The sequence below is a fragment of the Falco biarmicus genome, chromosome 14, assembly GCF_023638135.1.
Source record: "Falco biarmicus isolate bFalBia1 chromosome 14, bFalBia1.pri, whole genome shotgun sequence".
Lineage (NCBI taxonomy): Eukaryota > Metazoa > Chordata > Aves > Falconiformes > Falconidae > Falco > Falco biarmicus.
Window position 1 is genome coordinate 7,867,488 of NC_079301.1, and position 23,867 is coordinate 7,891,354.

Genomic DNA, 23,867 nt, shown 5'->3' on the forward strand with positions numbered 1-23,867 from the left:
GTATTATGCTTTCCACTTCCATGCAACCTTACGGTATGTCCAAGACATGTAGGTGAAAACAGATTTTTCCAAAGCATAGGTGGAGTACTTCTCTTTTGCATGATGTGGACAAGGGAGAAAAAAGATAGAGTTGGAAAAACCCAGAAGAGACTCGTCAAGGGTGGGTTTGCAGGGTCTAACCTCAGAGCTCCAGTCACGGAGGCTTGGTGCCGTTATTACTCTTGACACAACCGGCTTGGGATAAATATTTCCACTCACTCAGCTCCGGTTCAAATTTACTGTCGTTTACAGACATTTACTGTCTCACTGGTCTTCTTGGAACCTGCCTGCCTTCAGGCCCTTGTAGGGGACTGCAAATCAAGCCTCACCTTTTTTCACGTCATTTCATAGGTCTAACTTTTTAAAGAAAGTTTTGTTTTAAAATTAATACAATCAAAAAGGCAGTTTAAATAACAAAATATTCAAGAGCTCCTAAAGCCTCCTTCAACAGATCTGAGTGCAAGACTGAAAATGAACTGTTATCTTTTCAGTTATACTTACAGAATGCAGATTTGAATTGCAAAAAGGCCATTAAAAATAGCTTGTGCAATTTAAAACAGACTGAGACAAACTGACAAAGCAGAAAATAACATGAACTAGAGATACACTTGTGTGCTATATCATGTTAATGATTCTGTTTTCTAAACCGGGAACAGCTCAATAATATATGCTGTTTCCAAACAAACATATGTTTTATTAAAATAAATTAAGATAGAGAAAAATACAGCAGTGTGGGATGGGAAAGAAAACAGTTATTCAGGAAGATTAAACTTGCTGTACATCAGAGGCTTGTGGTGTGTTCCCGCTGGGATTTTGTGTACTGTTTGTAAAGATTTTATCTGCAAGTTTTACATCTGGACTCAGTCATTTTGTATGCAAGACCATGAGCACTACATGACAGAGATACAGCACAGGAGGAAAAGTTGTCCAAATGTTGTACATAGATACTTGCTTAAAAGCCCTTCTGGAGTTCCAGTAATCCAGCCTTTGAGATTCAAGAGGACAGCAACGGTAGAATAGGAGAAAGTGGGGGGTTGTTGTTACGTGTTTGATTTAAAGGCCAAAGCATTTGTGTTTTTAATTAATGGCCTTCATGTAACTGCTTCAGTAGAGTGGGTACCTGACAGAAGTAGGTTAAACTCCTCGCGGCAGCAGCTATGTTACGCTGACAAGCAAAGTAATAGCACGTACCTCTTGTGTCTGGGGCTAAAGTGGCGATGTCTCTTTGGGAGTCAGGCTGTGTTTGCGTTCTTCTTGGAGAGGCAACACATGGGTTTTGTACCATTGAATTGTGCAGCCAAAACAGGCTTCAGAGTTTCACTCTGCCTATGATAACACCATAAAGGTTTATAATGCTGTTTTTCTTATGCAGGCTGATATCCATATGTTATGAGCAGACATGATGCTGCCTGGCACTATGATGTGATCATTCCTTACATCTGCATTTTATTGTACATGATACGCCTGTGAGTGCTGGATGCCCAGAGATTCCCCCTCTGGCTAATCTGTCATGTTCCCTTGACAGCTATTAAACAAGGATTTATCAACATGACTCAAAGGTACCTTTCTGGCACTTTTAATATGTAGAAATTTCAGTAAGGAGACACTCTAGCTACTTGCTGATGCAGACCATGCAGCAAAGTCAAACCAGATGTCCTTAGGAGGGTTTTGATCCAGCATCTATTGAAACAACAAAGCTGGGTCTTCAGATGAATTGAACGTAACGTCCAAAAATGGTTGAGTATATTGAGCCCCATGGGTTCTCTCTGTCTGCCATGGTGGCTGCTAACTTGGCTCTAGCTCAAATCACCAAGGTTGTGGTTAGGAAGAGCTAAATTTATAATACCTGCTGTGTGGCTGAGTTGTATCCTGCTCAGGTCCAGCCGTGTCGACCAGTTCAGACTGCAGAGGTGGAACCTTGGGTCTCTGTTGAGATGCTAGGTGTGACCAGGTCTCCCAGGGGTGCAGGCAAAGGGTGCCAGGAATGTTGCTGGTGAAGATCTGCTCTGGAGCTTGGCTTTGAGCCCAAAGTTAACTTTGAGCACAGATGTTCCCTAGTAGTCCCTCAGCTTCAGCTGGGTTTGGCCTTTGCATACAACTGCTGCCTGGGGACTTCAGCTGCGAGAGGGTGTTAATGGGGGTGACTGGGTGAGGTTTACCATCACTGTATTTCTGGCCATTGACAACTGAATGGTTAAAGCTGATGACCGAGATGTGAATTCAATTTCTCTGACTCTGGCTTTGATACTATATTGGCCAAGACTGTTTAAAACTGTTCAGTTTGGGGCTGGGCACTGGTTTTCTAAACTTTTAGGCAAAGTTCCTTTTTTTTTTTTTTTTTTTCTTGTATAAATATATGGAGTTAAAACAAAGAAAGTGAATTTGAACTGGGTCCTCTAGAAACTGGAGTTCATGTGGGGATAGCGGGGAGGTGGTGTACTTGAGCTTCTGGTATCCATGTGTCTCCATGGAAGTGCCAGTGATCAAAATATCTGGTTGTAGATTAATTGCAGCTAGCTTTTGGCAGGGATTCATGTTCAGATGTGTTAGGATTTAAACCACTCTCATAGTATCAAATAGAGTTGGCAGAGGAAAGAAGAGGAGATAGCTACTGCAGAGTGCATGTACTTTTCTTTTTCGTATTTAGGGCAGGTAGACTTCCATTTCTACCTGCTATGGTAATTCCTTTATTTTGCTGTTATTCTTAATGGTGATAAATCTTGCGTAAAAATCCCTGATATGCAGTTGTTAGATGTTGTACATGTTGTACCACTGTAGGCAAATAAGGTTGTGCTTGAAAATCAAAGTTCTGATTATTTTAAATGTGGTTATGATGCTGTATCGCTGTCTTCAGGGGGCTGTGGACTTCATACTTCTCTCCTGTTTACTAGCCCTTCCTCTGTCTGCATGGCTTTCAAAGCCTCTTCATCATAGTGTAGCTCTGTAGCACCACTCTCCCCTTGGGTAATGCAGCCTTGCTGCTGATTAGTGACAGCAATCAGAATCGGGCATCGTGGCTGCTTGGAAAGCTGTCCTCAGGTGTACAATAACAGGTATCCTCCGCATATAGCAACACGGGCAAAACTGCTCAAAAGGAATCTCACAAAGGTAAATGTATCAAAGCCTGGGAGGCACTTAGGTGAAGTGCAGATCAGAGCTAGGGAAGCCCTCAGATGGGCTGTGCTGTTCAGCATTTGAAACGAGGAATGAATCTGTACTTCTGTTGTTGGGAGCCAGCTAAGAGCCATCACTTAAAATGCAGATAGAGCTCACACAGCTCTTCAGGTAGTAGTCGGGTTCTTAAATGTGTCTCTAAGCTGTTGTTTTACTAAATTATCCTATCCATAACAATATGTGTAGACAGAGCCATCTATTTTGCTCTACTGGAGTTCATTCTGTAACCTGTGATAAGTATGGTATATAATACAACATTAAGAAAAGCTGAACCCAGAATATAATAGTAAATATGCATCATAGATTCTTGTATAAATGATATTGAAGTAAAGAAATGTCAAGTACCAAGATGCCATCCCATTTATTTAAATTCGTAGGAAGTGAAATAAGCTCACTGCATTGTTCCTTATTTTCTAGGCACAAAGACCAAGTGCAGTGAGGAACCTTGGATCTATCAGCTTATGGAAACTTGTTACCTTGCCATGACTTGTTTGTGATCTCAGCTACAGGTTTTTAATTGACTGTCGTGGACATTGTGATGGAGCTGAAGTTATTTTGGCTTTAAACCTACATCTGTTACGTCAAAGCCTGTTGCTGTGGGCAGTTTTAGACTTGCAGATACAAACCATGGCAGCCTTCAAACCTTTCCCCTGCAGTTACCTCGGTCATAAAAGTCTTGTTGGCTGAGGAGCAAAACATCGTTTGGTTTTGCTATAAAGATATATGTCGGGGCTGGCAATTAAATTCAGTGCTTGGGTTAGTGAAAATAAAATATTACAAAGCAGAGTATCAGTACTAGGTGGAATGTGTAGTATGCATTGCCTAGTAAATTCTGACAAGGTTTGGAGATGAGGAAATCTGAAATAAATGTGCCAGTATTTTAAAAATCATTCAGAAGTAGATTCCTCTGAAATGGGATCGCTGAGCTCCATGTTCTGTGAGTTGTCCGTGTGTGCTGCTGACTGAGAGAACACAAGTGTCAAGGTAGTACATCGGCAAAGTATGAAGTGTCAGAGCAGTGCATTGGTGAGGGCAACAGCCGATGTTATGTTGCCCCAGGCAGCAGTTATTTTGTGAGTCAGCTTCGAAAAAAGAAAGAGAACATGTTTTTGAAAATAGGAGCTTGCTGTAGGACCCAGCAAATCAAAGCTTGTTGTTAATCAGAGACATGGCAAATAAACATAACTTTTTTTCCCCATCCCTGAGAATCTGCAGTACAATTCTTCCATCTGTGGTGCAATTGATTCCCTTTTCCATGTCAGTTGCTCCCACTCGGTATGCCAAAGGATGGGCATTTCTGATGGGGGTGAGATGTGTGGGGGCTTTTTCTTTCTCTGTGTCTTTTTGTTGCTTAGCAGCTGAGCTGCGGATTGTACACAGCACGGCGAGCACGGTGCACAGTAGGAATGAAAGCTCTATTTGTCATCTTGATAAATCTTATTTGTAACAGTTCTGTAAAGGATGTGACAGATTAGCTGAAGGAGAGATCTGGGGACATAGGGTAGCACACAAAATTTAATTCTGACTGATTGGATGTCACAATGCAAATGAAGCATGGTTTCACATGAAGTGGTAATTGCAGCTGTGTTGTCCATTGCTTTATATATTCTTTGCATTCTCCCTATTGATTAAAAAGATGTTGCTATAGTAGCTGGAACATAAGTTTTCTCAGTGTCTCTTTTCATGTTTTATTGATTTTTCCTGCTTAATAAAAATGACAGTCCTTCCTTATTTCTGAAAGGAGCCAGTTGTTTATAGCCCGCACGTATGTATCAGCAGCTTTTGTAACAGCTTAAATTTCACAGCTGTGTAGGTCTTGTTGACAACGACAGAAATAAGATACATAATTCTGTCTGAAGTGGGCTCTCCCTTAGTCCCCACTGCTACCACCGTGTGGAAGTGACTGCGGTCATTTGGGGTCACTGTACCTACAAGTAGCTGGACAGTCAGTCTTGCCTCAGCCCCATCCCTTACTACGAACATATATTAAGGGTGGAAAAACTCTTAATCTGATTTAACTGTGCCATCTTTTGGACCTGGGCTGAAGCCTTGATGAAAGTGAGACATTGCATTAGTTCTTCCTGTTTTTTGTAAAATATTAATTTAAAAGGAAATCTTGGGGAAAAAGAAATCTGTAAATGGAAACCTTTCATTTAGATACACCCATTGAACACCATTTCCAGGTGCTGAAAACGGAAAATAAAATATTAACCTTTATAAAGAGCTGAATTTCACCCAAAATTAAATTAGCTGATACTTTATAGTTGATTTTTTTGCATCAAATTTTCCTAGTCTGTCGACATTTTGAAATGTTTTGCAAACACCTTTGCCACTCTGTGTGTTCCAGAGAGGCTTAGAAGAGGCAGGATGTGAAGGAGGGAAAGGCTGTATGAAACTACAAAATCCTTTCTCCTTCAGCTGGGAGTAGATACACATTTCTTCCAGTGGAGCGGATTCATTAATTGTAAGACTCTAGCATGCAAAGCCAGAACAGTGCAAAAAGATCTAGGGCTTCGTCTCTAGTTATTTGTATCTCCATCCACAATTTAAGTCAAGTTATTGATGGTAGAAACAAGGCTTTGTCAGTTTGCAATGCTAATTATCTGTTCAGAGCAGGATCTGTCTCCATCCCTTTGCAGGTTCAGTTTATGAAGCTGATTGTGGCTTCTAGATGTTACCATATTACAACTATTGCATTATTTGATGATGAAGATGATAATTTCATCCCTTCCGAGCTTTAATGTGCAATTTGAAAACAAATTACTTCTTTTTAGCTGAATGCCTAGAAGCTGTCGACAGATGTAGGAGTATTTATTTTGCAAAACTTCCACCGCTTCCCTTCCATGCTATCTGTTGTTTAGTGAAATGAGCTGACGACACTGGAAATGATGAAGTTCTCTCCTCTAGCTCATCTCTTGGGCCATACATATCACATTTTTTAACAGTGTATGTTTGGTAGCTGAGAGCATTTATTTTTCATTTGCATGTACTAGGCTGGATGTGACTTCTGTCTGTGATAGGCATTGCCATGGTGGTGAGTGGCTTTTTCAGCTTGAAAAAGGTGGGCATCTGGATTTGTCATGGGCTGTTCCTCATGGCTGTTCAGAAGAAGCAGAAGGCTGATAGTATAAGCTTTTGGGAAAGGAGCAGTACAGTAGGGAAAACATCATATGATCAACGGGTGTGTTAACTGCAGTTCAGGATACTGGGATTTTATTGCTGGCTGCTTGGCTGGATCCCCGTGGACAAACCAGAGGACTCACACTGAGGTGGACTTGGTGTTCTCCCCTCTGTGGAGGAGCTGGTCTCCTATGGTTAATAACGTGGGGATCCTAGCAAATTAGCCTTATACCTTAAACTTTACTGAGGTGCCTAAAGTTTTCATTCAGAAAAGGAACCTCCTGGGTGATCAGCCATAACATTAGGAAGAAAACAGTACAAACCATTTTCCATGAAGAGCTGCAGTCTGAAGATGAATGGGTGATATTCAGTAAGTAGCTTTAGCCTTGTTAAAAGAAAAAAATGTTGTAGTTCTTAAAAACAGGACATTTTAGCTTTTTAATTCAAAATTAGATATTGTTCTGAAGTGTTGCAGATTGTGTGAAAACCTTGAAAAAACACATGAAACCAAAACTTTTCATTTTAAGGAGAAAGAAAGCATTTTATTTGATGTCAAACTGAAAAATCAATTAGTTGGGAAAGGTGAATGGTTCAGTTGTGCATGGTATTGTGTGAAAGCAGAACAGAGGAAAAAGGAAGGTATTGCACATTCTTCACATTTTTTATACTTGCTCAGGGTCAGCCATAATTTGGCTCTCGGCATAGCTGTCATTGATTTGTAATCTAATCTTGCTGAGAGCACTTGTAGGTAATTCTGTAAGTCCAACAGCAGCTTTCTGCTTCATATTTTGTGTCTGTGCAATTTGTAACTGGGCTTTATAAAGATAAAGGGCTAATTTTTATAGTTAATCTGGCACCAGATTAATTTAACATCTGATTGTAGAAACCTAAATAAGGTGTTTACTTTTTTTATTATAATTTTGCTTATTTGTTTTTTAGTTTGCGGACATATAAAGAGGGAAAACTTGAGAAGTCCTGCTTGGTTAGCATTCAGCTATTTGATCTAGTAAATAAATTGTGGGTATGCTGATGCATGGCAGCCAAGCTAATATCCAGAAAATTATAGTGACCTTGTTTGGGTTTTGAATGAAAATGGTAATAAAGTCAGGATATTTTCCCAAGAAACAATTTTGTGAGCTATGTGCTAGAGTTTACTTTGATTAGCAACCGATTGCAAAGTTAGCTGTAAAAACAATGAAACTATGGTAATTAAAGAGTACATGCATATTTCAACAAGCAGTTCAGGTAGATGAGCTGAACTGTATGTTGCAATGCAGTAACAAGGCATTATTTAAGGAGAGCAGATGAGATAAAGTAGAAAGACTTGTATGAGGCAAGGTGAGAGGTAGCGCTGGTAACAGGCTGCCCTGCTTGGTGCCAGTGGGTGGGTAACGGTCATTTCCCTCTTGCTCTGGTGAGTGACAGCCAGTCTCATTTTTGTAACAAAGGAATGTTCAATATTCACATGTGCCCTTGGCTCCTGGAATAGTTTTGTGGCTTTCTGTAGCAGTTTCAAAATTACTGGTCAGCAGGGCATATTTATCCAAGTAACCAATGCTTAATTGACCCTGACTAATAAACATAATTCAAACATCTTATGATGTACAGGCCAAGAGGTTAAGAAAATTTTATCTGTGGAGGAAGTGCCTTTAAGCTCCAGCCAAAATTACAGTTATTTCGCTAAAGGTAGATATGAAATGATTAAGAAGGGCTGTGGTTATAGGTTTTAGTGGATGGGTTGTGAAGAGTTGTTGTGGCTGTCCTTGTGAAGCATGTTGGAGGTGACCCCAACCCACGGAGCAGTCGGGTGTTCCTGAGGTTTCCTGGGTTTTGACAAACTGCAGATGAGCTAGCCACAGGCTCGGGGTGGTCCAGGCTTTTAAACGGTTTCTGTGCTTAGGCTTTATGGTGCTGATATGGGTGAGATTAATCAGATCTGCTGTGAGGTGCCTGATCCTGTGAACCAGTGCTCACAACTCCTGAAGGAAAAAATCCGTGCTGAACTCAGCCTAGGTGTGCTCGGTGGCATTCAGTCAGACAGATGCTGGATATTCAGGTATGTTCTCGCCTTATGTGAAGATCCCTAATTGTCTTTTGACATTAAAATTCTCTTGGTCAAATCTAAAAATCATATATGACCTGACGAGATAAATGATTGCTTTAGGAAATGTCTGCTAATTGTTACTCGTCTGATTGTCCAGTTTTGCCAAGTTTATTTAGAAGAACATGAAATGTCAAACATCCCGCAGATAAGGGGTTGTCAGCTGTAGAGCAAAGCAGAAATCTGTTCTCTTGTCACAGGGCACTGACTCCAGTGCTTATGTCCTACAGTAGAGCTGCAAAAGTGCTGATGACTAAAGAGTGAGTCTTTTAACTGCATTTAGCTATTTAAGCATTACAGTTCTTAGCATCCCTCACTGAATTCTCTGGGTATTTTTCTTCTCATTTTATCCACCAAGTGTAATTAACATTATTACTGTGAGATGTTCATCTTCGTCTTGCTTTGTGAAAAATTGATGCTGGTGTCATTTAGTACTTTTATCTAGTGGTTAGTCGGTGGCTTGCAGAGTAATATTCCCCCTGGGAAGGTTACGTTTGCCACATGTTTCCTGTAGGTTTAATTGCAGCTAAAGAGAAAAACAAATACTGGATGCTTCATAGATTGATTGGAAGAGCACAGCAAACCATGGAGTGGAGCACAAAAAAGAATGTTGTTTTAATCCTGTCTCCTAAATTGTATTGAGTAACCATAGCCTGGTTGTTAAAATAGCAGCTTAGCAGCGGCAGAGGTAGGAAAAATGATGTTTCATATTCTTGGAGCAGCACTGGCATAGGAGATCACCCTTGTACGGTGCCACACGGGAGTCACCCCACAGCTGATGATGCGGGGGGGGGGGGGCTGCTTCATGTGGGTGCCCCGGTCCCCACCTTGTCCCCTACGGCTGTGGCAGCCAGACTGCAGTGTGCAGCGCTGGGCATCCGTGCAGCTCGCACGGCCTCGTCTGGCCACCCTGGGTAGTCGTCCAGACCTCTTCCACCTCTATTCCAGAATATTTCTTCCTCTGTTGAATTAAACGAGGCTTTCTTGTAGGCACAGTCTCCTGCTTAAACTACAGGAAAGTTGGTAATAAGTATTTTCTTGACATTCATTTGTTAGAAGACTGTTAAGCTTGACATAATGAGCGCTAAACAGTAATCTACCTTTCACCTTTATTTTCATCAGTTCTCTGGCTTGCAGTTGAAAAGAGTCGGAAAAACTTGTCACTGCTGAATGTTGAGTCATATATATATAGCTATTCTTGGGTAAAACGACGTTAGACACAGTGTCAATCCATGCTTGGTTTCTCCATTGCAGCCACATTTTTTCCTCACGGTGGGGTGCAATATTTGTGCACATCTCCAGTGGCACTTTGCCATTTTTACTGCTTTAAGTAGGTAGTCAAATTCCCCATTGACTCCTTTGGTGGATTGCCAAAGGAGGAGTTACTATTACTGCACATCATTCATATGTTCAAGTGGCCACCCTTGTGAGTGACAGCTGCACTGATGCACAGAATATGCTGTCATGTATTTTACATTAAGGAAATAGATGATAAAACTCAGCATCCCACACAATTTCCTCGTATGACCTGTTCTGTTTAGTGTTACTTTGTTTTATCCAGCTCGGGTAGAGTTGTTTATCCCATCTACAGGTTTGCAGGAGCCTAAAAATAGCAGAAAGTGCATCCCCCCATCAGTCTAAGAGATGTGTCATCAGCATTGAGAGAACATGCACAGAAGAATAAGACTGCACCACCCCTTGCCCTCTATCTAGGGCAGTTAAAAGACGAGTTAACAGAATGAACTTTGAAGTGTTCCCATTTTTAAGAAAATCCTGCACTCCCAGACCTTGGAAGGCAGTAAATTCCCCAGCGAATTCCATATGCCATCTCTGTCTTGAGCACACCAGTTTGAGTGCTGAACAAGGGCAGAATGTGGGGCCGCCTTCTCCATTTCTGATCAGATAGTTGTGCTCAGCTTGGCCTGAGCTGCTTGGCCATGGAGAACCAGTTCCTACCCATTTCAGAGTTAACCAGCATCCAAACCAGAAAGAATTCTTTGAAATACCCCTTAAATTTTCCTTAGAATACTAGTTTATGGAGGAGAAGCTTCATCTATTGTGCACCAGAAAGCTAGTTGATACCTATGGTGACAACCAGTCAAGTTTCCCGGAGCAGGCATGAGGGTGAACTTCAGAGGGGCTGTTTCTTCCTGGGATAAGTCTAGAGTTGTGTGAAGAGGCAGATCAGCAATGTTGCTCTGTTTGAATGTTTCTCCCAGAAAAATTAAGCCCTGATGGCCAGAACAGAGGGGTTGTGCCCCAGTCATGTCAAATCTGAAGGTACAGGGAAGGAATTGTCATTGTGGGCAAACTGGAAACCAGAGTCTGGTCCAAAATACAATTGAATACCCTGTTAGACACCAGCTGGAGAGGATGGACCTTTATTCTAGGGAGGGTGATTGACATGAAACTATAAGAAGTTACAGAAAAACTAGTTTAGAAATACAGTGGGCATATATGACAGTACTTAACTACCACTGATAGTTAGTTAACATTTACCCCGTTCACTGCTTGCTTGTCAAGACAGAGAAAATTTCAAAATGTCACTTGCATTAACACCTTTCCTCTAATAACTGGCAAAGAGATAAATCCTCTTCTCTGTGAAAGTGTTGAAACTCTGATAACAAAGTAACAAGCCTATTAACGTTATTTGCTGCTGACCAGAAGCGCCCCAAATTAAGAGATCATTTAAATACATGAAGAAGTAGAAAAACGAGACATACCTTTAGACCATAACTCTATCCTGAATTACCACTTTTTAAAATGAAAGTCAAGAAAATGCTAGAAATCTGTGTATTTCTAAAATATTTATTTCAGAGTGCGTAGCATATTGTTTTCCTTCTAAAGTAATTGTAAGACGGCGTGGGCCTAGAGACATCCCAAAACAGTCTCATGTGCTGGGCAGTAATTTAGTGTAGCAGCAATCTGCGGTTTGTTTAAGATCCTGACATTAGGGATGATATGTACTTATATGCTCTTAAAAAAATGTTTGCTCATCTGTGCTTAGAATTTCTAGATGGAACATTTTCACTGAAATGTAGCTTCTTTCTGCACTTTACTGAGATTTGTGATATTTGTGATTCATGAGTTTGTGTGCCCAAGTAAGACCTAACCTAAGAAAATCAGACACCTTTAAGTCCTGGAAAGTCCCATAAGTAAGAAGATCTCTCGGCTGCTGCACTGAGTGTTAGAAAATAGGGCTGAGTTTCTGTGCTGGAGTCCTCTAAGTTGGAGTGGTCCTGGTGGCAGCTGTCTGTGTGTGCATCCCTGCAGGAGCAGGTTTGCGTTGCTCTGTCAGCCTGTGGCTTTTGTGGGTTGAGGCCATCTCCTTGCGCTGGTGGGCTGTAAAGCTGCTGTGGCATGAGGTTCACCTTTCTCCGACTTAGGCATGCAAGCATATATTTAGGTGCCCAGCTTTAAGAACTTTGTTTTTCAACAGGGCTACAGCTTGTTGAAAAGCCTCTGGGTGATGACAGCTTTTAGGCATTGATGATCGTGACTGTGTTTAAACAGGAGCTAGGGAAAGGAAGCTCCATTTCCCATTTCAGATCCTCTAAATCATTTCTCACAGATGCTCATATTTACATAAGCAGCCTCTTCTCAGACATCAGGAAAGCACAGGCTCCTGTACTGCACAGAGATCTTCTCTTCCTAGTCCTGCTCTCCCCGTGCCCATCTTGATCTGCATGGATTTTCCAAATGTCCCAAGCAGAGGATGAAGTTAGCTACTCTTTTTATTCTTCCTCAGCTTAACTTTGTCCTGTTTTCTGTTAGCGTATTAGTTGGTGCTCAGACAGATGAGCTGCTTGGTTGCTGGGACTCAGGAGCTTGGAGACTTGCTTCTTCAGGGGAATTCAGAGCTCTCCTGTCAATGAGGTTGTAGTGTCCTTATCAGAGCTATCTTGTTGTTGCTGCTGCTGCTGTTTTAAAATTGGTGTTAAGAAGCTGTTCTTGCCCAGTTATTGATTGCAGAGCCACTTGTATGATAGTGGCATCCAGGACAGTATTTTGGGAACAGTTTCTTAACTGATTCCCGTAACCTTCTCTTACTGGGTATGGAGGATTGCAAAATGTAAATCCATTTCCAGGGTATGCAAAGGTAAAATAAAAAGAACACAGGGTCAGATTGGTAAATCATGCTGAAATTAATATTTCCAAGGATTTATGAGCCTGGGCTGTTCAGTCCAAGCCCTGAAGTCAAGATCTGGTCCAGATTCTTGAATATGCAGCAGTCTTTACGGCCTGACGTTTGCACAGACAAGGCACTGGCAAATACTTGCCTTGGTCGAATCTGCTCAAACCTCCAGCAGCTGTCCAGGTACACCACTATATATCTATATTGCAAAAGGTAACATCACTCATGCTGTAATGCGCAGATAGGGTGTGACTGGATTGGCTCCTGTCTGCCTGTCTGCCTGTCTGCTTTCCTTGCCTCTGTTGCCATCGCACTTAAGAACATGATGTCACTGGAGTCATCTGCCCATTTATTTATGGGTGTCTGTACTCGTTAGTCATTACCATAATATCCAAGAACCAGAGAGATGGGTGACTCCTATCTGTCTGCCCATGTCTGACAGATTTCTCGGAGTCTGTCAATATAAAAGCTAACTACTTGAAAGGCTGATGTATCCTTTTGGATCTGCAAGGTCACTGAACCTGAATCTGCGTGAATCTTCTTTTGAGTGCTGCAGCTCAGAGCGGAGTTGCTTAGAGCAGGAATGCTAATGCTTGACATGAGAAGAGGGACCAGATTTTTATGCTGCTGTGTGCTGTGGGTCCACTGCAGAGCATGAAATATGTTCTTGGGTATTTTTCTTGTTCATTTTTCAAGTGCTGCTGACTGAATGCTGAGATGCTGTTCCCTAAAGCCATGCTTCCAACTTTCCTCCTTGTCTCTGCAAAGAGAATTAAATGGGGGTAGGACTCCCTCTAATGCTGAGATGTGGGGTTAGAGCACTCAGCAGTACAGTTGAGCACTTAGTTACATGGTTGCTTAATTAAAAAATTGTAATTAAATTAAATTACTTTGTTTTACAGCTGCTTCTTTGCAAAGGAAATGAAGGTGGGAATGTTTAATGATGCAGAGTCAGATTTGGAGATTGTGAGTTGGAAGCCAGAGGAGCAAGCACGGAGGAGATCGCTGTGTAGCTGGCTTCCAGGCTCTGTCCCCAAAAATGAACCTGGGTGCTTCCCACTGAAGCGCTGGGGCTCTGAAGTGCTGCAGTGGGAAGGGTGCATTTTCAGTGACTTGGAGCCCCAGATGCATGACATGAGTTGTGGTACCCACATTATTTAAACTTTATGGAATATAATTTCCAATCTCCATTCCAGCGTATGAGGCACTGCCTAGCCTGGCTTGTGGCAGAGGATACAAGTGGCTCTTTTGGGTCATGTCTAAAGAAGGGTTGCCACCTGGGAACTTGCATCTGTGTGAGCTCCCTTGGAAGCTAGCAAAGCTCAAGGTGAGCTCTGGAAGCATTGGCTGAAGCTTGCAGTTGTCACCCTCTGTCAAAGGCCTCTCTGACCACAAGCCTTACCTGAATACGGGGCATTGTGGCCCAAAACCACAAGTCTGAACCTCTGTTGCTCAAGCTAAAGAACAGGTAAGAAGGAGTCTCTAAAGGTACAACACAGGGTACAACAACTGGTGATGGATGCATCAAAAAATGGGATTGTTGGACAAACCTTTCTGCTGTAGCTGTGCTGATCTCCTCTGGGATCTACTTGTTCTGTGGATGGAGAAAGGGCATGTATTTCTGGGACCATCAGCCAGAGATGTTTTATGAGCACAAGATTTGTCCAACAGAATTACATGGCCCATTTCCCTTAATATCTGTTTATACCTAGGCCGAGACTGGAAAGGGCAAATCTGCTTCACAGAAAATCGGGGTATTTTAAAATTTGGTTCTGTTCAGATCTGGAACAAAATGCGAGGCGACATAGTCCTCCAAGGGAATGAATCCTTAGTTTTGGGACCTAGAATCTGATGGTCTAAGGATGAGGGTATCTGGGATATGAATCTGAGGCTAGGTGCTCAAAAGACTTCAGAAAAAAATGGGAAATAGTGAAGAAAACTGATGCACTTGCTGATGATAGGCCTTCATTTGTAATTCATCCAGCTCAAGTGTCTCTGCCAAGGATTATTGTATTTACAGATCAGCAGTCCCTGAAAGTCCCTGTCTTGTTCACCAACATCTTCCCTTTAGCAACTCTACAGACAGTGTAATGTACCGTCATACTAAAATGAATAGAAATCATCCAGGTTATGAACTCTGTGAGTTTTATGGATTTATTTTTCCTTCAGCTCAAGATCAACTACAAATACAGTTACTGAGAAATTTGCTCATTTCAGTGGAATTCATAATAGGACTAGCTGGAAGATAGTAGTGAATTTGCAGAAACTCTCCACTGAAATTTTCCTGGTAGTAATGTCACTGGAAAAAAATTATGAAATAGCCTCCTCTAGTGGCACATGTTTTATTGAGATTTTTTTGGAGGGTTTCAATCATGCTTTTTTTCCCTAATGAGGAAAATAGGCCAGAATGATATCTACAAAATAAGTGGTGAGATCTGTTTTATCTGATAGAGGTTTATGCTTGTACGCCTGCTTGTTTATTCTTGTTCCCCATGATTAACATAAATATGGATATAAGCGTAGTGCTGGGGCGGTGTATTTAATAATGAGAAGGCCTGATGGGTGATACTGGCACATAAAAGGATATTTAATCTAATCATGTTTTTCACTCGCACTTCTCCAGTAGTTTTTGGTGCAGCATCTTGTCTGTGGAATGGAACTTTGGAATAAAAATACTGAATTCTGTGCTTTAGATCAAACTACTTCAAGGCATGAACTTCTGTGACTGGTAATGCAGAGTCTGGGTAGTGTGGCAAGGATGGAGACTTCCATCTCATTTATACCTGTGCAAATACAGTACAACTTCTGTGTCTTCACATCAGGAATTCCCAGATTTAAGCGTGATGAGAATCTGCCTGCAAAGTGTTGTGCTTTTATTGGTAAGCATGCAGGGAACTTGAGACTGACTTTCCAAACAGTGCGGGACGCTTCCTCATCCAACTGACATTCAGGGATGTCTGCTTATCCTTTTCTGTCCAGGGCTTAGGTCAATATTTTCAGTAGTTTATTTTCATGGAAATAAAATCTTCTGCTATTGCAGGAAAATAAAATAATGATGATTCACATTGTTATAGAATATCAGCAGAAATGAAGAATAAAATCTGAAGGATTAGACCCAACCCAAAGTTAAATGACTTTCAACCCATTATTTTCTTCTGAGTGAAATCATTATTTTATTAGAACCAATTTATTTAATTAACATAAATGAAATGACTTTTAGGAGCACTGATGTGTGTATTGATTTTGGCTGTAAATGCTTGCAGGCTGCTGAGAGAAGAGCTTTCCTTGTGAGCTGTGTTTGCACAAGAGTGTTTGCAAATGGCATGGGCAATGCAGAAACAGAGGAGTCGGAATGGGTTGGACTTGGCAAGAGGCGCTGTCGTTTCAAAACCATCTGCTTGTTTCTGAACGCTGCAGCCGCTGTGGTTGGGCTGCCTGCCATTTGGCCAGGCCAGAGCTTTGGATACTCCATGCTTAACTCTGACCTAGACCAGGGGTTTTGGGATTTCCTCAGGTAGGGAGGTAATCACCACCAGACTCAACTTATCTGGGCTATTGGAGCCTCATCTCAGGGGGGTGGAGGTGGAGCCTTTGCTGATCTCCTCATCCCTGACATCTGCCCAATATGTCCTTGCAGTTGTTCCAATCTGCTTTTCGGTGGGGTTTTTCAAAAGTGCTGTAGGGAGTTTGGACATGTGTGTCAGGGGGATGTAATGGGTTTATGCTGCCAGTTCTCTTAGGTGTTTCTGCAAACCCCATCACAAACATATGTGCAACATCCAGTGCTCTTCCCTCAACGAGAAAGCTAGTGAAGGGTTAGTCTTAGTTTTGGTCTGTAATGGCAAACAGGGGAAGAAACACTCCTTTGAGCTTTAAGAGTTGGTCTCCAACACCTGGAGTACCAGATAAAGAGTAGGATCATGCTGTCACAAGGGCTTGGATTAGACATTTGCTGTGTCACCTTTTCCATGGTTGGCGAGTAAGTAAAAATTGCGTTTGAGTTAGAAGTGTGATGAAGATTTCTTTCCAGGTATCAGAAGGGTGTCATCCCACAGGGCTCATGTAAATACACAAGTGACTATAAGAATACTTGTAGCTCTGGTTTTTTAATGTTTGCTCTCTGTTCTTCAGCATTTGCCCACATTATGCATATATCTTTCCCTGGGGTATGATAAGAGCCAAGCAAGAAGCAGGGGCTTTACACTGAGCTGCTGCACAGTCATCCTGCCAAAAGCTTCTGCAGATACATGGGGCTGCCACCACCTCCCTGCTGTGTGGCTGTGAGGCAGCCGGGGCCAGTAACCTCGTATATATTTGCCTCATTTCCCCCATATATCAGAGACAGAAATGATTCAAGGTAACTGTCCTCGAGTGTGTCAGTGCGAAGGTACTGTGCTGTCTTGGGAATGCTTGACAAAGCATCCTGTCTGCTAATTAACAGTAATGCTGCTAGACCCAGGGCAGCCTGAATATTGCTGCACAGTACCACACTGTGTCAAGCAGACTTGGCCTTTAGGTTTCACCAGGGGCCAGCTCCTGGTAGTAAATATTTACTGTCCCACTTGCAGCTGCAAAGTGATGTGATGCAGATACCAGACTGCCCTAGCAGGGCAGCTGCGGAGTCGTCCTGCCCTTGTGCAACATGCAGGACAACATGAACAAGGGCTATTGATGTCAGAATGACAAAATAGGAGTTAATTTTGATTATACTTTGTTTTGCAAATTTACTGAAATGGTCTGAATAGAATACACAATAAACATTGTATTAGAAATAGAATACAGTAGCTTAAAAAGTTTAGGCTACTACCTATTCTGTCTTTCTGCTTTGTTCTCATGGCATAATGGGGGGACATTGCAAGCTATTTGCAGGCGGGTAACAAAGTGACTTTCACACTTCCCTGCTTTCCATCCTGTGTCTGACTGTGAGTCCTGCTTTTGCAGTTGAGCTTCCTTTGGTCTCAGGAACTTGTCCTAAGTGTTATAAATTGTTGGGACTATTTGTGGCACTTGGGGGAGTTTACAGCTGTTTAGTTTCATCTACTGAAAAATCTGAATATAAAACTTGCCCTTTCTGTTCAAAGATTGTTTTAATTGCAGAAGACGTTTTAGATTCGCATTGTGTGTGGACAGGAACTGCGCAGATGTTTGCAACTGCAGTGCTGCTCATTGCTTTTTGCAGCCTTAAAATGAGCACTTAACTCCAGGTGCCTGTTGGAACATGCAGGATCTTTCCATTAAAATGCTGCTTTCTGCTCCTGGGAGTGTACCACCAGGTGGCAGGTGAAGCCAAGGAAAGAAAGTGCTAGTGCTGCGCTGACTTCACACAGCTCCCTTTAGTAAGTGGAAACGGAAACATTCCTTGCATCACAATGTTAAATAGTTGCACCCTTTAAGGGGTTTGTTCTTTATTTTGGGTTGCGTGACTGGGGAGTGCAATCAGATCAAAAAAAGGGGGAAGAACAAAACGGAGTCACAGATTCTCCCATGCATATATATATATATAAATATATGACATTTTTCCTAATCCAAAATACCTCTGAAATAGGATTGAGTCACTTTGTTTTGGGCCTAAAATTTAAACAGCAGAATGACTCTATGACAATATAATGATCACTAATACGAAAACAGTATTTAGCAACAGGTGCTAAAACCCCAGATGGTTGTTTTGTCTGGCTGTGTGGCAGTTCAGAGCACTCTCTTCTTATTCTCCCTTCTCCAAGAAGGCAGGAACCTTCTTATAGTCATCACCTGTATTCCCCTGGAAGGTTTCTGTTGCAGCTGCTGTTCACTGTTGCATGATGCTGCTGCGGGACTGCTGAGACAGCAGTGCAGTGCTTGCTCGTCTATATTGCGCTTTTGAGATTCCTTCGTCGTAACAGCAGCAGCAGAACTGGAGCCTGAGCTGTCAGGCTCTTCCTGCCAGACAAACTAGTTGGGGGTTTTGTGGTTGGATTCCAGGAAATAAGTTCAAGCCCGAGTGGCTGTTCTTTTCTAAAGGAGATGAGTTCAACTGCAAAGCAGGATTAATTGAAATAGGAGTGTCTACGCTAGCTTCTTTGGATGTGCCTGGGCCCTTATCTCAGCATGCATCACGGCCTAGATGCCAACTAGACAAAGTCTATCTGTTGTCAAGAACACAAGCAGCAGGTAGAGCACCGTGCTGGTAGTGTGGCCTTGTTTTCAGGGAGAAGAGCGCTTGATCCAGTCCTTGCTGCACTATCCCCATGCAAACCAGCAAGGTAACATGCAAATCCTACTGGGACCTGCCACGGCATCTGTTCTGGTCAGCTGTAAAGCGAGTAGATGTGGCACATAATACCATGGGTAAACAGATCAGATTGTTCCTTAAAGGGATTTGACTTACTCTTGTCTCTTTTGGAGGGCTAATTTGAGCTTTCCTCTTTGGATAGTTTGAAAGGTAAATGCCCTCTCCAAACCATCTTTTTCTCCTTTCTCTTAGTTGTTTGCTCATGTGCTGGTTTTGGCTGAGGCTCCATCATGCGTGATGGTGACTTGGGAAGACAAAAGGCCATAACTCAGAATGTCCCCCACTTCTTCCTCCTTCCCCCATCTTTGTATGCTGAGCATGTGTCATATGGTGTGGGACATCCCTTGGGTCAGGTGGGGTCAGCTGTCCCGGCTGTGTCCCCTCCCAACCCCTTGTGCCCCCCTGCTCACTGGTGGGGTGGGGTGAGGGGCAGAGCAGCCCTTGGCTCTGTGTAAGCGCTGCTCAGCAGTTACAAAAACATCCCTGTATTATCAGTACTGTTTCCAGCAAAATCCAAAACACAGCCCTATACAAGCTACTGTGAAGAAAACTCTACTTCCACCAAAACCAGCACACTCATCCGTCATACGCAGTTTTTATAATGTGGTAATCTCCAGTGAGTACTTTGTGGCAAACAGCAGCTTGATTTTTATTGATTCATAAGGAAAAAGATATTAAAATGGCTGTTTTATTAAAAATTCTACTTTCAGTTCTCTTGCTGCAGGTCCTACACTACGCTATAAAGTTGCTTTTTTAAGCGGACAGCCCATAGAGGTAACTGATACTCCGGTAGAGGTAAGGTGGTCCAAACGCAGGGATCTCAAACGAGCTGTGTTCTTTTGTGCCAGGTGGTTCTAGTCACATGTTGAGGGCACATAACTGATGTAAAGTGAACAAAACAAAGTGAAGATTAGACACAAGCTGTATTTTCCTTTTATTAATAAAAACAGTAGAGGAAGTTAATATGCAATGAATAAAGGATGATAATGCTTTGATAAGGATTAGCTGGAAAAAGGTTAAGTTTTCAATATACAACTCCCATTTTATTGTAAAACCGTAAGAATGTTTCTGAATCACTTAAACCATTCTTGATGTAGCTGAAGAGGACAGAATACAGACATTTTAATAAGAACCTTGTAAATTTTAGGGAGTTGTCATTACAAAGTTGTGTAGGCTTTGGGGAAAGGAGTTAAATGCACTGGTGCCTATGGAAAAAGAACTACATTTACAAGCAGATTAACCTTGATTCTAATTGCAAGTAAGCAGTGCCTCTGCTGGCTTTTCACTGCACGTCAATAATTGACATGGGTGACATAAAACCTATCAACTCAAGGTCAGTTGTTTGAAATCAATAGAAATCAGCAGGAGATTAGAAATGGGTTTAAGTGCGTTCTTCCACATGGGTTTTTGAATTCTTTTGGTGAAAATTGTGCCATTTCCAAGCACAGAGATCTCAGAATCAACTTCATGTTTTTGCCCCACTGCAGTTTTCTTAGTGTGGTACAGTTTGCTTCTGGCAACAATAACTAAAGATGTTTTTAATAGTACAGTGTAATTGGATATCAGCACTATTCACAGCTTGATTATAAGCAACCGTGGCATAATAAACAGTGAATATTCTAAAATTCTGCAATTCACAGCATGATTTGTTTCTGCATACTTGTCGTTATGAATTCCAAGCACATAAGCAGTAATGTGTATTAGTAAACACTAAACGTTATTTTGGTGAAATTGTTTATTATTTGTAAATTGACATGTTTCACCTTTCAGGTCTAGATTTAACACAACATAATTGCTAAAACATGTTAAAATGCTTCAGTGACTTCAGTTGCTGGATCTCGTTTTAGTACCTAAAGCTCAGCATCTGGAAGATGTTTACTTGTCTATGACTTTGAGGGTCTGATCCTTAGCATATCTCATGCATTTGCAAATGATTGCATTGGACGAATTAAGAAGCTACTGCTCCTCAGCCAGATTTGGGTGATTTTCCTCCTAATAATGCAAACTGATATATGCTCATTGCTGGTCCATTGCACTGCAAAATAAACCAAGCACACCACTTTTAATTGTGTCTTAGAGGGAGTGGTAACTCCTGGTGAAGAGGCAGACCCTTTCCAAATATCTCTTCTCCTCTACTTGTAATTATGTGACTCCACGATGACCACATCACACTAATAGATGGTATTTGACTTTAAAATCTGACTCTGCTTCTAAATTGCCTAATTCTCATTACTTACATGATATGTGAGCGTGGGCTTAAATTGCTGTGCTGTGGAAGGATGAGTTAAAGAAGGTCTCAGTCAAGTTCAGCAACAGAAGATTCAAATCCAGCCCTTGATTAACACAACTGAAGTACAACTGTAGTCATATTTTGGACCACAGTGTCTGCAGTACTGTACATTTTCAAAACCAAATTTCAAGTGTTTTCTTCACTTGTCAAAACTGCATTAGGAGTAGCTGATTTGGTTCATTCCAATTAGAATATCTTCATTATTTTTTCACTAAATCCAAATATCAAACAATGATTTTTTCTGAAATGCAAAGGTAAAGCTTAAGCATTTCAAAAAGTACTTATTTCCAAATAGTTAGCAGATGTAATTCTTCTAAGTGCTTTTTATACTTGTAACATTCACGGTCCATCACGAGTCAGCTTATTTAAAGAAGAACGAATGTATGGTACATATTCTACCTCACGAATGTTGTTGAGCTGTTCATATTCTAAAATGCCTTACAATGAGGGTATCAACTAAACCAAGCACCAGGCTCCTGCGGCTGATGTAATGTACTCCAGTATCCTGTTACAGTCATTTTTTGTAATTCTAGGAGGCAGAAAATAAAATCTGACACTCAAAAATAATAAGTTTAAGCAAATCATGTAGGAGAAATGTACATTTATGTCAAAGAAATGGTTAGATGTTGCCAGAACAATACAGCTACATTATGAATCTTTAATGATCTCTGAAAGTCATAATGGTCTGTCACTAATGCCCATTAATGATCTCTCTATACCGCGAGTATGGGCTTGATGTTTCTGGCCCGTACCTTAGAGAATACTTTAAATATGCCTTAAACTTTCTCTGATCTACTCCCTGTGTGTCTGCTCCAAATGTAGACTGCAATTGTCTGGGTAGGAGCAGCTTGTAAGGCAGCATGGCTTTGGGGTTAAGAAAGTCTTATTCAGGTAAGATGTATTTAAGCAATATTTTTACAGTAAAAATTGAGAAGGTATTTCCTGGAAACTAATCCTCTGTAGAGATGATAAACTCTATAAAGAAATTAAAGCTTAATATTTATTACTACTAAGAATATCGGGGTTTGATTTTGTGAATTTTCTTTGGTAATTCTAAATATACACTATTTGAAGCAAAAGGAAGGTATTACTGTTAATTCCTACTGACTAGAACTGTAAATATACTGAATATGCTGCTGAACTGGCAGATTTGTCCTGTTTGAGTATGTATTTCAAATGTTGCACAGGTTGATTTTATGGCCTTTTAAACATCTATGCCATATATTTAGCTAATCTTGTACCCAAGCTTTTTGTCGGGCATAAAGCTTGTTTTAAAGAAAAAAAAAAAAAAGAATAATTCCAGTTCTGTTCTAATTTCCTTTCATGAGAGTACTGTGCCTAACATTAACTGAGGGCGGTGTTGTTGTGGTGTTAATAACTGGAAAACATTTTTAATACAAACACATCAGTATTTATTCTTTTGTAAATGTTTCAGCTAAAGGCTTATGATGGTGTAATTTATTTTTCTTTAATAATGAAAAAAATGTGTTCTCTGTATTTGGTACATGAAACGATCAGATTACTGTTAAGAACCAACGCCCTATGGCTAGAAAAGAAAAACAAATCCAAGGGCTCTTGGAATATGCCCCAGTATCAAAAATAATCTGATAGGCAGTGTGTATAGAGAGTTAGATATTAACTGTCTGGGTCATAGATCATTCTTTATTAGAAATAACTCAACATGATTAGTAAACGACTTTTATGACGTTGCACACGGCATCCATGGCGTTTTTTCTCCTCAAAATTAATATATTAAATCTAAGTACAGTGAAGTAAGCAGTCTGCAACGTTTTTGGTGTGTTAAAACGCATTTACAAAATACAATCACTTAATATGTAATTCAGATTATTAACTTCTAACTGCTGTGCTCTTTTGCAAAAGCAGTACGCTTTTATAGCATGAGAGCGGTGCAGATGAAGCTGGTCTGAAACAGCCACAAGGTTTTGCTGTAGGCTGTCTCTTGGGGAGCGCGCTGCCTAGCCACCGTGTGCCGGAGGGACGCTGGGGCCGGCAACGGACCCTGGTGCTGGCTGTAACCGCGGCAGGGCCGGGCAGCGCCGCGGGGAGCCGGGGGCGGCGCGGCGGGATCAGCACCGCGGACAGCGGCCGCGCCCGGCTTGGGGGGGGGCAGCGGCACCACCGCGGGGCGCCCCCTGCCCGCCCGCGCCCCGGGCCCGCCTGGGCTGTCACTGCACCCCAGAGTCCGCCTGGGCTGTCACTGCACCCCGCCTGGGCTGTCACTGCACCCCAGGGCCCGCCTGGGCTGTCAGTGCACCCCGGGGCCCGCCTGGGCTGTCACTGCACCCCAGAGTCCGCCTGGGCTGTCACTGCACCCCAGGGCCCGCCTGGGCTGTCACTGCACCCCGCCTGTGCTGTCACTGCACCCCAGGGCCCGCCTGGGCTGTCAGTGCACCCCGGGGCCCGCCTGGGCTGTCACTGCACCCCAGGGCCCGCCTGGGCTGTCACTGCACCCCGCCTGTGCTGTCACTGCACCCCAGGGCCCGCCTGGGCTGTCAGTGCACCCCGGGGCCCGCCTGGGCTGTCACTGCACCCCAGGGCCCGCCTGGGCTGTCACTGCACCCCAGGGCCCGCCTGGGCTGTCACTGCACCCCAGAGTCCGACTGGGCTGTCACTGCACCCCAGGGCCCGCCTGGGCTGTCACTGCACCCCAGAGTCCGCCTGGGCTGTCACTGCACCCCAGGGCCCGCCTGGGCTGTCACTGCACCCCGCCTGCGCTGTC

The 23,867-nt window shown here is 42.3% G+C and overlaps 1 protein-coding gene across 3 annotated transcripts in view; it reads left to right on the forward strand.

The window, feature by feature from the left end:
• The window catches only part of FGF13 (fibroblast growth factor 13), a 259,815-nt gene that overhangs the window by 165,880 nt on the left and 70,068 nt on the right, over positions 1 to 23,867 (forward strand). Inside the window, exon 1 of one of the 3 annotated variants that reach the window (XM_056360079.1) lies at positions 21,909 to 22,018. The exons of the other annotated variants lie outside the window; for them this stretch is intronic. Within the exon in view, the coding sequence (XP_056216054.1) occupies positions 21,988 to 22,018 (31 nt within the window). The 5' untranslated portion in view covers positions 21,909 to 21,987. Of the gene's footprint in view, positions 1 to 21,908; positions 22,019 to 23,867 lie in introns of those variants that run through there. 3 annotated transcript variants of the gene reach the window in all.